The 15,538-nt window shown below is 29.8% G+C and overlaps 1 protein-coding gene across 2 annotated transcripts in view; it reads right to left on the reverse strand.

Annotated features, from left to right (window-relative positions):
• The window catches only part of LOC106473172, a 42,890-nt gene that overhangs the window by 2,628 nt on the left and 24,724 nt on the right, over nucleotides 1–15,538 (reverse strand). For both annotated transcript variants that reach the window (XM_022402656.1, XM_013933857.2), the window contains exons 9-14: nucleotides 14,460–14,543; nucleotides 12,292–12,488; nucleotides 12,087–12,152; nucleotides 7,785–7,890; nucleotides 1,651–3,313; nucleotides 1,309–1,363 (exon numbers count right to left, since the gene is read on the reverse strand). In XM_022402656.1, the coding sequence (XP_022258364.1) occupies nucleotides 1,309–1,363; nucleotides 1,651–3,313; nucleotides 7,785–7,890; nucleotides 12,087–12,152; nucleotides 12,292–12,488; nucleotides 14,460–14,543 (2,171 nt within the window). The remainder of the gene's footprint in view (nucleotides 1–1,308; nucleotides 1,364–1,650; nucleotides 3,314–7,784; nucleotides 7,891–12,086; nucleotides 12,153–12,291; nucleotides 12,489–14,459; nucleotides 14,544–15,538) is intronic.

Genomic DNA, 15,538 nt, shown 5'->3' on the forward strand with positions numbered 1-15,538 from the left:
AGTTAAACGTATGTACAACAAATTCTTTACACTATAGATATTATAGGTATATCATAAACATCTGATGATGACAAAACCTTGTCGAAACGTTGTACATTTGCTGTCATGTTAAACTTATATTAAAGTTTTTCTTCATTACCCATTTAAGCCGTCTCCAGCCATTATTAGTCTCAAAGTGGGTTCCTCGTCATCGAATAAACAATCTATGCTTACAACATTACTAGAATATATATAAAAGGTGGGTTAAAGCTAAAAATAAATTAAGTATTTCTCAACAGAGCCTTACCAACAAACACTGTCAACTCCACCTTTTCATAGCTGCTTTATCAAAAATAAGGCATTGCAACCATATAGAATGTGTTTTTAAATATGTCCATAATAACTAATGGAAACTCGTTTATTATCAATCCAAACTAGAAAATAGTTTTTATCATTTACAAGTACAAGTAAAATGTACAATACCACAAAATCTCTAGTCTAACCAACACTAAATGGCTTCAGTAAAGACTTAGATTTGAAATTAAAGAACATGAATCTTTTCATATGTAATTTTTACTGAGCAATGTTAGAATCCACAAATATATCACTAGACTTAACAGTCAACCAAGACACACAGTAGTTTGTCATTTGGCCAAAACAACCTGCAGGACACACTTTGTGTTATTAACAGGAGTGATAGTTTAGCAATTTTCCACTTTCTGCAGCTCAAACTGTGGTAGCCCAAACTATCACATATTTTCAGTAGATGTGCTCTACTGGGCCTTTACTTCATATACCAAATTTCAAATCAATCCATTAAAAAATACACAAGATATAAAATCTCCAATTTTGATTGAATTTCTTCCTATTTTCTTTGCTTCGCACCAAAAGTATGGAAACTTTATTTGATAGCAAAACATACTTAACTTTCATGGATTTTTTCAAACCTGGTAAAGTGATAGATCTTTACAACCTAAATTTAGGTGTCAAATTTGGTCTAAATATAAGCCACATGTGCAAAGTTATTCAACAAAAAACACTCAATTTTGACCAAATTTTTGCCAATAAAAATGGTTAAACTAAATATCAGAATTTTACAGGCCAACTGAACAGATTTATTAAATAGATTGCTTGGTTATGTTTCTGATTAGAAGTTCAAAATGGACTTATCAACAATTAAATGTTTGATATACCACAAACAGCTTTAGTTTCATTTTACAAATTTTTTCTGTGCTGAAATTTTAAAATATATGTGTCAACACAACCTTTTGATCAACTCATAAATATGCTACAAAGTAACAGTAAACTTCAGTCTTTAACTGCACTTACTTCTTGAAATTCTCTTTAGAACTGAGCCAGTCTTCAAAAGTTTCAGTAGTTTTGTCTGTTCAAAGTCATGCAACACACAAAAAAATATTTACAAATATAAAAGATTTTTCAACTGGATAACACTGATAATTTAGTACAATGTATATACATAAATACTATTACCAATACACCTATCAAGTAAATACAATTTAATGGTATTAAAATTACCCTCTCCAAAAGCATTTTCTTCTGATTAAGAATGAATATATATATCCAAGGGTATTGTAGAAACATTTTAAATTACTAACTGAATTAATAGTTTTTTATCAAAACAATACAAATAATGAACTTAATTGTATTTACCAGTAAGATCATCTTTTATATCAGAATCTATCATATTGGACGGATGACAACCATTGTTCAAGATGGTAGATGTTCTGTTAGAAACTGAACAAGATTCTGCTGACTGAATTGAGTTGGTAAAGTCTGGTCTACTGGTCACAGACTGGCTAGAATTAGTGAGATTTGATCTAGAAGTTACTGAGCAAACTGTGTTTGTAAGGTTTGAATCTGCTGACTGAACTGAGCTAGCGAGAACAGAGTTAGAAGCTAATGATGAAACAATTTTGTTATGATCACTGTCAGATGCTACCAAGTATGCTGAGTTAATATTATCTAAATGAGGACTTAATGTGTTAGAGGGGCAAGAGTTAAAGGCTGTAGAATAACATGACTTGGAAAATTTTGGTTCAATAACTTCAGTTGCATTATTATTATTATAATTATAAGGTTTTTGTTTGTCACCTGGATCTCTGCCTAACTGAAGTAGTTGTGTAAGGTTCTTAAGGTCAGTTTTTAACTCTACAGGCTTAATTACATGGGAAAACACAGGCTGCACATCAAAGTCAAGAGTCTGGTTTGAAGTTAATGGTAATGCTATGTTGTTAAGAAATGAGCTACTTGAAGTTACTGGCTGATTTCTGTTAATGAGGTTGGAGAGTACTGGCTGAAATATGCTGCTATGATGGGAGGTTAATGGGAGAACTGTGGTATTATGAATAATAGAAGTAACTGGTTGAACTGTGGTATTGTAGTTGGAGGTTACTGGCTGAATAGTAGTATTATTATTACAGTTTGAAGTTACTGAATGAACCATGCTGCTGTAGTCGGAGGATACCGGCTGAAAAGTACTACTGTCTTTGGAAACTACTGGATGAATTACTTGAGTATCTAATAACTGAGAATTATTACTAAAATCAGCCTTGGGAAAGAGAGAGTGATTTATACTGCAAATGTTGTAGTACATTGGCTGTTCTGAGATTCTAGGAGTCATAAATGTTTGATTTTCCCAACTCACACCAGTGAGAGGATTTAATTTTACAGCAGATATAATATCAAGCTTTGCAGATGTGTGATTAGTTATATCTAAGTCTTCAGTACAATCTCTGTTAATTACTTCACAATTTGTTGACTCAACATATTCCTTTGCATTAGGAAGTTCATGTAAAGACCTAGTTTCCAAAAAATCCCTTCTGATATCAAGCAATTCATTTGGTATTGTGTCTCGATTCAATGATCTCTCAAGTTTTTGTGGAACAATCAACTTCAGATCTTTTGACATATCAAAACCAGTAAGGCTACATGTACCCTCATTTGATGAAAAGACTGTTTGTACATTATCAGCAATATTTGGATGTTTTTTGTTTGGGTGAGTCACATTATTGGCCATGCTTACAGAGTTTTGGATTGGTTGAATATCTTCAGTGACTGGATACCAGTAAAGATCTCTCAATCCAGCAATGTCTGATTTGTATGGATGTGAAAGTGTGTCATTTGATTCACTCTGGCATTTGTTATGTAGTTTCTCTTTCAAGTGATGCGAGTCATTTAAATTTTCACTTGTTTTAAACAAGGTTTTCACAAGATTTTGAGATACATCATTTGACCAGAGATATGATGGGTTTATGTCCGTTTTCTTTGTTTCTGTTTCAATATTGCTGGTTCTATCCAGTTCTGTCCAGGAATTCTGAAATGAAGAAAGTATGAATCATATATATATTGCAGAATGTTATAAAAAAATAAGGAAAAATTTATATGCCATAGCCAGTTTCAGTCAATCTCACTATATAATTTCACCAAATTCTGGAAGGATTTTATCATCTGCAAGATTTCTGTCCACCTGGAATCCTGCTATTCCACACACAAACCCATGAAAAAAAAAAAGAATAATTCACAATCATTTGAAAAACTTGCAGAATTGATGAGTTTACTTCCAGGATCATCCATTTTAATGCCACACCAAATAAAAATAATGCAACTTTTTGAATAATGTACATTTTACAGTCATCCAGTATTCAAAACTTAATTGGGATAAATCTTGGGACTCTCTGGCATTCACTTCTTTGATGACATAGAGTGGAAACCTCTTATACATGTGAAAACATAGTTAATCCTCCTTTTTTTTTTTTATCACGGCTAAGCAACAATACACAACTGCAGAAGTAAAGCAATGAATATTAGAGAAGCCTCAGTATTCATTCCAAAACTTCTGTGTAAGCACACTATGAAGATTTATGGTAGTCACATGACAATGTCATGGGACCTACACACACACACACACATATATATATATATATATATAACTTGTGTTATATATAGTACTACACTCCTCTATCAGAGCTAATTCTAGTTTATCAACACTGACTGGCAGTGAATAATGTGTTGCCAAGTGTTTTCTGGGAGCACTCCATACATGTTCAACTGGATTCAAAGCATATTGGCTAGTCTGTAATTCACTCAATATCTTTTTCTTCTCTGAAGTTGATAAACAGTTGAACACAGTGGGAACATGGATTATTATTCATTAAAAAAGAAAGTTCTAAGTGACTGACTTCTGTACGTCAACAATGATGATTGTAAGATTGCATCCCGACATCATATGACAATTCAAGCACCATGTCACAATACCTAATGATGACTATGACTACCAAAAGTGAATCTATATATATATATATATATACACACAAGTACAAGTTTATCACTACCTCCATGTGTGCATCTTTCCTCCGTGAAAATAGGGTTGGATCTGTTCCCATACACTCTTTAAAAATGTTACAAGCATGCTGTAAACATTTTATGAATGACTGATTTCACAATATGACATACAATTTGCACATCTCGTATCTAGCTGTAATGTGAAGTTAACTTGTCTACGAACAAGATGTATACTCACGTCATTTGACAAATCTACATGTTCTTTACACTACTGAAGATAACTTATGGTGTGAATGCCTTTCCTAAGCTGATGTATGATGATATTTAATTATACTTGTTACAAGACATTGTATTATATTTTTAACACTACATTCTTTATTCAGTCCTTAAGTGTTTTTCAAGATATAAATGGCTTATATAAACAGTGTTCTGACCACTACTCTATTTGTTGTGTCCCAGCCAGTCTGATGAGTTCTGTACTGAGCAAAAAACATTGTCCACAACAAATATGGCAGATAGTGTGGTTGAAACACTATTATATACTTTTCTTCTTGAAAGACCTTAAGGAAATACTATTGTCGTGTGACAAGTTTAACCCTTTTGCATCGGGTAGGTAAAAGTGCACATCTTTCGCAGTTACATTCAAAATTTAATTAAGCTACTTTATTAACAATATTTATTAAGAAACTTGGTATCAAAACATAGTTAATAAATGCAATTTTAATATTATTTAAGTTCTTAATTTTATAAAGAAATATTTGGAAAAAAAATCTCAACCTCCCCTAATATGAGAACTGTGACATTTGTTATCTATGTCTCTCCACTTCTTTAATTTATTTACCACCCCTCCAACAAGTTTGGAATTCAACATAAATTACTCATTATAATATTATTATTACTCAGGCAAAGCATAATTTTTATAGCCTATGATCTTATATGGTTTCAGGACCATAAACTAGAAAATGAGACCCCCCCCAACTGTCACAAATTTGAAATAGTTCTCTTTAACATTTAATATTATATCATTTAGAACCAATAGAAAGCAAAAGCTTCAATCTAACAAATGAAGTATTACATTATGTTGTTTTCTGCACTGATAATTGTCAGTTTTGCTTCTAGTTCAAACTTGATTCTCATGGGAAAGAAATCGACAAGTTTAGCTGAATTTCTAATGGCTCTTGCTGCATAGTTAAAAAAGCTACAATAATTGTGATAGTTATGGGATGTATTCTGCTTTTTGCATGTTAATATTCTGAGTTCTTTGGAGCATTATTTAATTAAATAAAAACTTATTTATTGCAGTAGTATCATTAGTATAAAAAAGTAAGGTTAAGTGTCATCAACAGTTAACAGCAAAAAGATGACAACCCAGGTAAATACTTTATTTCTTGATTTTCAGGTGTACTCCTTATTTATCATTATAAAAGTATCTAAAATGTAAAAATTAGAAACTTTTTAGGTTATATTAGGTAAAATAAATAACAATAAAAATTGTTCAAGAGGTATGCTTACAAGCTTCTCGCTAGTAGCCCATGCATTATGTAATTCAATAGAGTAATGTAAGCTTGCACATTCACCAAGTAATTTAAAATTTTATGGCAGGAATATTAGTTGACATAGTTCAAAGGGCAATAAAACACTAAAATTTAGGTATAAACAGAGGTATACTGTTACAATATTTAAGCTATTTAAGATAAACAAAGGTAGTTTCATGTTACAATTTGAAGTCATTCTAGAAAGAAAAAAGGGTAATTTAGATTCATTTCGAAATTTTTTTGCGTGGTTACGAGATTGGTCAAATTGACCAACCTTGTATAATGTAGAGAAAATAACAGATAAAATAGTTTTTTGAAAAAAGAAAACATTCCATTTTTATGAAGGAGATCTTAGGGATTATGGAAACGAAATTTGAAAATTTTCAGATAAAAATATTCTTAATCTTAATAATCACTTTGCACTTGGTGCAGCCAACATTGACACTATATAATTAAACAGAAATTTTTTTGTTTAAAGTTTAATGAAAGCTTGCCAAGTTCCATGAAGATACAATTAGTGCTTTCAGTATGTATAACACCATAGTTACATAGTGGTCACAAAGTTCTGTAAAATATAGGTGCCCATCCTAATAGGGTTAATTAATAATAATCATGTTTTGCCAATTTTGAAAAGAAATTCACACTATAACTACTGAAGATAGACTGTTATGTAATGATGGAATAGAAGAATGTAAACCACTGGTAGCCTGGCACAAAGACCAACCTTAAGAAGCTTGTTTCAGACCATTTGAATACTGAATCACCAACCGATTAATGTTCTGAACTGTTGCTTAAGTTAGAAAGCTTAGGCTCAATCACTGTATCAAGTCTGTCTAGGTCTTAAGCCAACTGTATTAGTGCTCTGGAACCAAGTCCACATCCTGCTAATCACCCTGAAATGAAGTGTTGTGTTTGATCATCATCAAAGTCTTGGGGTCCTAGCAACTTTCATCATCAATCTACAACTCTTACACACACTGTTGTTATTCAAGAAGCTAAGAACACACTAAGTTTCCTTCAATATTATATACTGCTAAGTGGATGTAAAAGATCACATGAACAATCACCTGACACTTATTTAGCATAACAATTAACAGAAGGGGATGATACAACCATTATATAATAGTAGTAATTATGCCCTGTTGTAGCTAGAATAAAGACAACTCCAAATATTCCTTAAATGTCCTGAGTTGTGTATTAGAAGGAATCATTGACTGAAACTTCAAATAAGGCTCACCAAATTTATCATTACATGTACTAGTATGTAACAAACAAAAAAACTTTGTTGAACAGTATCATTTCCACAAAGTTACAGTAAGTTAAAAAATTCCTTATTTTTATGATGAATTATAAAATGTGTGTATCTAACAACAGTGTAACTGGTGATTAGTTTTACAGTCAAATATCAAAGCCAGTATTGAAAGAAAATTCAGCTTAATTATAACCTTTAATTATAACAAAGAAACCTGCTACATTTAAGATCTTTAATAGGCATGCACTTAAAACAACTAAAATAATTTTATTTTTGCCAATATAGCAAATTTATAAAACAAGATTTTTAAATTTGTAATACCCCGTGTATACTGTACACTCAAACATATACAGCAGTAATACTTAGTGGTAAAAAAAACCCTGGCTATACTACAATAAGTCTGCTTCAAAACCATTAGTACATTATTAATGGACTAAGCCAATAATAAACATCTTATTAAACAACTCATAATAATACATTAAATAATCTGCAACATATTTGTGAAATTTTGGATATAATATTGAATGAAAAAAATACTTCTGGAATAGACCATTATTTTAAACATTAATAAAAAACCTTTCATCAAATATGAATTTTCTTGAACTATTTAAACAACATTAAAGGAGTTGATTTGAATTAAATAACATGATTTACAAATTTCCAAAAGTTTTCTTTTATCTAAAAATTCATTCTTTACAACAATTTTAAAAAGTCACCTTGTCTTCCTTCTCTGAAACAGTAGAGGAACTCCCATACAAGAGATCTAAAGCTTCCAGCCAGTGAAACTGTAAGAGAGCTTGCAACCTGGATAGGATCTGACTTCTAGGAAGACACGAAACATAAAAAAACTGCAGTTTTGTCTACACAATTTTTCCACATATTGTTAAATGAACATAGCAAACTGACACTAAGGAAACAACAGAAACTGCAGAAAAAGAAAAATTACTGCACAGGAAATGTGTACTTTGGGGTATGTATCTATATATATGTTTCAACTGTGTTAAACATATGACCTGCAGATGTGTGTGTGTGTATATACACACATACACAAATGATATTGAAAACAATTTGTAACTGTAGTATTCATACCTCATTGTTAAAAAGAAAACATATGCTAAAAAAGTAATTTTGTCTGGGAAGTACTACACAGGAAAAGTGTTTGGATTGTGCTCTTTAGTCATATGCAATTCATTGCATCAAAATGATTCAATGTACAGAGCTCAATATTTTCATAAATTTTACTCATATAAACTGTAATGTTTTGATATATTGAAAGTGCTATCCTTTATTGAAAAAAAACTTTTTTTTTAAGAATTCCAATTTATTAGTACTACATTTAAAAATTACATCAATTTAGATATAATCAAACCTTAACATACAGTCCTACTGAAATTCATGTTCTTACTGTGAAAAAAGTACTTTTATTTATAATTGTGTTCTGTCATAAAGAAATGGTTGTTGCACATACCATAGTTATTTTTCTAACTATCTGAATCTTGAATACCCAAAGTGTGTGAATTTTTTTAATGGATTTTTGTTTGTGGTGCCATTCAATAGATGATGCAACATTTCATGAGCCTCAATCACTCGTGGCATTGAGATCTTGTTGTATTTCATCACAACAGATGGCACCATCGTTCCATTATAGTAAGGTATGCAAACAACACACATAAATGAGTCACAAACAATGGGCAATTACTACTAGATGATGATTGATTGCGAGACATTATTACAGAAAACAAAAAACATTTTGTACAGTGTAGTATTTTGTATGTTAGTCCTTTGCTTTACACTTTGTTTTCATATAATTGTGGAATATTGTACCAAATGCTCTGTATTACTCCACATAAGCTAACTTAGTTGTTAGGTCACTTCTGACATTCTCAGTTTTTGTATAAGTTTATACAACCACAAGTGTTTCATTTCCATTCAAATTAATTATATCTAAAAAAAATACTGCTAGTTTTTCAAAACCCTGTAAATAAGATAATTTCACTAATTTTTGTAAAGATTGTTTTAAGTTTTTAGAAACTGGCTTTGTAGGAAATGTTTTATTTTGTGAATAATATCACAAGAGCTAAACATTAAGCTTACAGTTATGCATGTAGAAATAACACTAACATTTTAAGCATGTGAATAAAGCAGATCTACAGTTGATAAATTATTAAAAAAAACCCGTATTTTGCAGTTGAGATAATTAATTTTTTATACAGCAATCAGAGTAGAAACAGTTATCTTGTTATTATATGTACCTAGTATATTAATACTATATAACAAATAACATGCATCTCCTTTTTCATGGGTTTGCATAAAATCTGTTTTTGTTTAAAATTTTTAAAAATATATAGTTCAAATTTCCAGCAGAATGATGTCATTGGAAAAAAAAGATGTGTAGAGTAACCTGACGAATAATCAAATGATACTGCAAATTTGTTATTCTTATGATAAATTTTGTTTTTTGGTGCAATGAAATATCGCTACTTACTTCTCTCGAACCAATTCCATGATTTTTGGACATATCTAAATATTTACACAAAAAAAGTGAAAATAACCTTATTTATGTTGTCTGCTTTAAAACAATTATTCTTCTATTTCTACATCTTTCTATTTACCTTACTTGTAATTCACTAATAGGCTTCAATATGAAGTTACATATTTTAGGTTGCTTCTGAATTCAACTAAAACTAACATTAAAAACTGCAATGTTAATTAGTAATTTCCTTCTGAAGGACATTTAATGCCTCAAGAAAGTATTTACAATTTAACTTTGAGTGCAGGTATATTCTGGTGATAATTGATCATCACACTATTAAGTAAAGGTATATTTATTCAGTCAAATTTACCTGTTGTTTGAGTCGCTTTTCTGGCCCTATTCACTCTGACAATTTTTGCTGAATCTGTCAAACTTATTGAGTCTTATGTATTCAAAACTTAATATATTTATCACATGCCTGCAGCATGGTAGCTTGCTGAAAACAAATTATAGCAGTTAATACACAAGTATTCAAAACCTGAGATTTCCATCAAGTGCTATGCAAAAAGGTTTCCTTCTCTAGTTATTATCAGGAGTGATCATTTCATTCATCAAATGCTATATATAAAGGTTTCACTCCCTAGTTGTCATCAGGTGAGATCATTTCATCATCAAGTACTATACACAAAGGTTCCAATCTCTAGTTGTCATCAGATGTGATAATTTCTTTCATCAAATACTATATACAAAGGTTTCATTTTCAGGTGCGATCACTTCATTCAGTTGAAACTCGGTGAACTTGTCTTTTATATTCAGCCATCCATTTAATTTTTCAATTTATGAACACACTGTTTATGATACAAGCCTTTAATACTCAAAAATAGATTTAGGGGCAGTGCTAAATACCTGCCCAAATATTTTTTTGCTTAATATATAAACACAGTTATTATAGTACAATTTTTACAATACTTACTTCTCTGTTAAATGATTAAATAACTTTAGAAATCATGTAGGTATATTGCAAACTTGCCTTGCAGGTTTATTGAGTACTGACACTAAGTTATTCCAGAGATTTATCCCTGCTTTAAAGTATATATAAAAAGAGAGAGTAATATATATTACAAGCACATCATAATGTGTCTATTGTGAATAAAAATGATAATGAATGTTTGAAGTGTGATGTTTTATTAAAATTAGACATACATTGTTAATGCACAGGAATAAATTTTAACTTTTTTTTATGTCCATCCTTTTCCAATTATTATACAGTTTTTACAGCTAAGTTGATATACAAAGACCTTGCAGTTGTTTAGATTTTCATTAAATACATTCCCTAATAGCTAACCAAATAATAACATCCAGGATATGAGAGATTTGAGAGTTACCAAACGTGTACCAGCATGTACAGGCTGGAATTTACTCCTACTTAGACTAATACTATTAAAATTGTTAGTATATCTTTGTATATCCCATAATGACCTGAATGAACTAGCACCACTACTTTAGACTTATAACTAACTTAAAGCCATTAAGCTGGCTAAGCCAAATACAACTTTTTTCACAGTACAGACACACAGTGGTGGTTATAATATTTAATATATCTCCTTATATTATTTATTTTTTCAATTATTTCTCATTGTTAGCTTAGTTTATGAATTTTAGAACTGGATTGGCTGAACCTTACGAGATATTATTGGGTTTACAGATGAAAATATCTAACACCAAGGATACACAACTGATGAAACAGCATTCTAATCATTTTAAGTAGTACAGTTTGAACGTTATATTTAATTAGCTATATTCATTACTAGGTATATACATTTTTAGTTCTGATCTACATAGGTAGCTTCCTTTGATCAGAAGTTAATATTAATGACTAACATGTATATATAAAGAAAGGAGGAGACAAAAAAGTGATTCATAATGGTACAAATGCAAAGCATGAAATTTCCTGCTATTCATGTAAGAACACTATAAATTTTTGTTTTTTAAGAGTTTCAAGATTTCAGATAACCCCATCTTGTTTTCTCACACTATTTTCAAAGTGGTTGCACTGAGTGTATCTAATAATCGTAATAGCTGTCATTGTATGAAGAACCATATAACTTAAAATTATTCCAGTTAATCTTGCATAATCATGACATCTCAAGTTCATAACCTGCAGGTAGTTAAAGTTGGACTGTACTGTATGGATTCTGTATCAACACAGCAAACCCCATATATATTTAAATTTATTGCTTATAATGTCAATTTTTAAAAACCAATTTTTGATGAGAAAAAGTATGTTAGCAAATTTCAACTGTATTTCATTTTGGTTCACTTATATTCTAACATAGTTCAAATTTCTATCATTCTATTTTTCACAAGGAATAGGGAAATGCCAGAATTATTATTATACTTGAAAATAATCTGATTCCAGTAAGTACAGAAAACACAAAATATACATTAATGTTCTCATTAAAATAACTAATTTTTTGATAAACTAATAATAAACATCATATGAAAAATTAGATATATCTATGGATATGTTTTTAACTTTCAATACCTTGATGTTTCAAGTCTCTCCAAACTGTGTCTCAGTCTTTGGACTTCCTCAAACACTATCATAAGTCTGTAATGTATATAAACAATTTCTCTATTATCAAATATATATGACTAGCATGAACAATAATAAAAATGTATTCAAATAAATAACTTATTAAAACTTTAGTAAGATACTGTAGAGTGCTTCAAAAATAAGTTTTACTTACTCACTATTTTTATCAATAATTTTTTGATTAAGTTCCCTTTTCAATTCATCAATTTCCTTTTGATGACTTTGATATGCTAACTGAAGTTGTTCTTCATAAGATTCAACCAAGGAATCTTTTTCTTTCTTATGTTGAATTTCTAATCCTCTTACTTGTTCTTCATGTTTTCTATTTGCTTCAGTTTGTAGCTTATTGATCTGAAAAACAAAGTAAAATAAGCTTGAAATTATCTGGTACCATTTGATCAAAGAAATAATCACTATAGAACATTTTAAAACTTGGTTGAACATGAAAAGTTATTATAAACCTTAATATTTTTATTATAATGTTCAATGAATGATTCTCACTTTATACAGTGCCACTTTAATAATAAATCAATTACTGTAAAACTGAAGTTTAAATTGCATTGCTTGTTCAAAACTCAGTAAATTTCAAATATCTTAATCCAAAAAACGTTATCTTATATGAAATAATTTTTAATTCAAAGCTATTAATTCTCCCATGATGGACTCAGTCAACTTGACCTAAATCTTGACCCCAAATTGATCTTTATAGTTTCCATACTATAACTTCTAAAATGTTTTGTGTATCTTCATGAAATTTTGCAAGCTTTCAGTAATCATTAAGAATCTTTTCCAGACAGAAAATAAAAATTTGAATGAAGTATTTTCACTAAAAGTTTTATTCATGTATATATACGGAATCAAAGTGTTGACTATTCCAAGTGCTAAGTGATTTTCATGTTAAGATTAAAAATACTTTTCTTCATCTGAAAAATCTCAACTTTCATTTGTATAATCTTTAAAACCTCCTAAATAAATTTCAAATATATTTTTTAGTAAAACTTTAAATTTTATGTGTAATTTTCTCTATCCTACCTCTTACAAGGTTGGTCAATTCTACAATAAAAATATGAAATAAACCTAAATTATCCTTTTCTTTTTCTCAAATGACTTCAAATTGTAACATAAAACTACCTTTGTTTATCCTAAATAGCTTTAAACTCGTAGCAGTATACACCTGTTTCTACTTAAATTTTATTGTCCTTTGAACCATGTCTAACTAATGTTACTGACACGCAAGGTGTAAATCACTTGGTTTACCTTATCCTATCAAATTACATAACACACAGGTTACTTGTGAGTTGCTCACTTATATTTTACCTAATCTAACCTTTCTAACCTAAAAAGTGTTTAATTTTTATATCTTATAACCCATATTATAATAATAAAGAATACACATGAAAAACAAGCGATATAGTATTTTTATGAGTCTTCTTATTTTTTGCTGCCAACTGTCGATGAAACTTAACCCTACTTTTTTATACTAATGGAACTACTGCACTAAATAATTTTTTATTTAATTAAATAATGTGCCAAAGAACACAGAATAATAACATATAAAAAACATACAATGTCCTATAACCCCACAGTTTTTCTGAGTTCTAACTATGCAACAAGAGCTGTTAAGAATTCAGTTAAGCTCGCCAGTGTGTTTCTTGTGGGAATAAGGTTTGAACTGGAATCGAAACAATCAATTCTATGTAGAGAAAACAATGTAATATAATACATCATTTGATAGATTTAAAACTTTGGCTTTCAACTGATTATAAATGATATAGTATTAAACATCAGAGAGAATCATTGGAAATTTATGAAAGAGAGGATGTAACAGGTGGGTGTGGCAAGAGGGGTCTGATTTTCTAGTTTATGGCTTTGTAACCAAATAAGATTGTAGGCTATAAAAATTATGCTTTGCCTGAGTGATTACAACATTATAATGAGTAATTTACATTATATTTCATACTTCTTAGAGGGATGGTAAATAAATTAGAGAAGAGGGGTTCCTATAGAGCAAATGTTACAATTCTCATACCAGGAAAAATTGAGGATTTTTTTGAAATATTGCCTTATAAAATTAAGAACTTAAAATTTATATATTAAAATTTGGATTATTACCTATGTTGTGATGCCAAGTTTATTTGTATATCATGATAATAAAGTACTTTAATTAAATTTTGAATGCAACTCAGTAAAACCTCATGATGTGCACAAAAAAGATGCCCATAGCGAGAGGGTTAAGAGGTATATGCAAAAATGAAGAGTTAAAGATATTTAAAAACTTAAAAATTATCTAATGTAATAGGATAAGACCAACTACATGCTCACCTTGTGCTCTAATGTTGCTAATGATGAAGCTTCTTGACTTAATCTTTTGGCTTCGGACTCTGTCAATTGTTCTTCAAGGTTCATCTGGAATAAGAATTGGTTTCAATTTATTCTTAGAAACCACAACAAAACTAAACAAACCATTGCTGTGATGGAAATACTGCAGTTTAAATTTATGTTACTTTGTGTTATCATTTCTTAAACATCAAAATATTTTGAAGTTATTATCCTTACATGATTGTTTTAAAAAAAAAAAATAAATAGCTGTTTTAGGTGTTGGAGAAGTAATGTTGACTATAATTCCAAAGTTACCATGTGTATCATCACAAAATGTAGTGTACTTTTGTTAAATAGTAGAAATCTGTTGTACACAAAATAAATCAGATGTCAATTTGACGACCACGTGACATCTTTGTACTCGTTTAAAGTGTTTGTAGATTTAATACCTCTAACTTTCAATATAGTGTGTATATCCTCACAAAATTTGGCAGACTTTCAGTTAATATTATAAGTCTTTCACGTTAAAGAAATATTATTTTTTAGAAGATAAAATAAAGATTTGTCCATGAATATAATGAGTATTTGTTTTGAGTAGTTCATGTGCAAAGTAATTTTCATGTGCAAATTAAAAATACTTTTTCTCCTCTCAAAAATTTTAAATTTCCTTTATGTAATCCCTAAAACTTCCTAAATGCATTTCAAATGTTGTTTTTCAGTAAAACTTTATAGTTTATCTGTTATTTTCTTTACCCTATCTCAAAACAGAATCGGTCATTTTGACTGACCTCACAACCACAACAAAAAATCGAAATAAATCTAAATTACCCTTTTTTCTTTCTATGAATGACTTCAAATTGTAACATTTATCCAAATTAGCTCTAAGTTCTTAACAGTATATGCTATTTATAATTAAATTTTATTCTTTTATAGCCCTTTGAACTGTGTCTAACTACTCTCCACACCATTATAAGTTGTAAATCATTTGGGAGATGTGCAGCTCGTGTTATGCTAACGAATTACATTACCCACAAGATACTACAAGCTGCTCGCGTGTGTGCCTCATGAAACATTTTTTATTA

This window comes from Limulus polyphemus, unplaced genomic scaffold (genome assembly GCF_000517525.1).
Source record: "Limulus polyphemus unplaced genomic scaffold, Limulus_polyphemus-2.1.2 Scaffold127, whole genome shotgun sequence".
NCBI classification, from domain to species: Eukaryota; Metazoa; Arthropoda; class Merostomata; order Xiphosura; family Limulidae; genus Limulus; species Limulus polyphemus.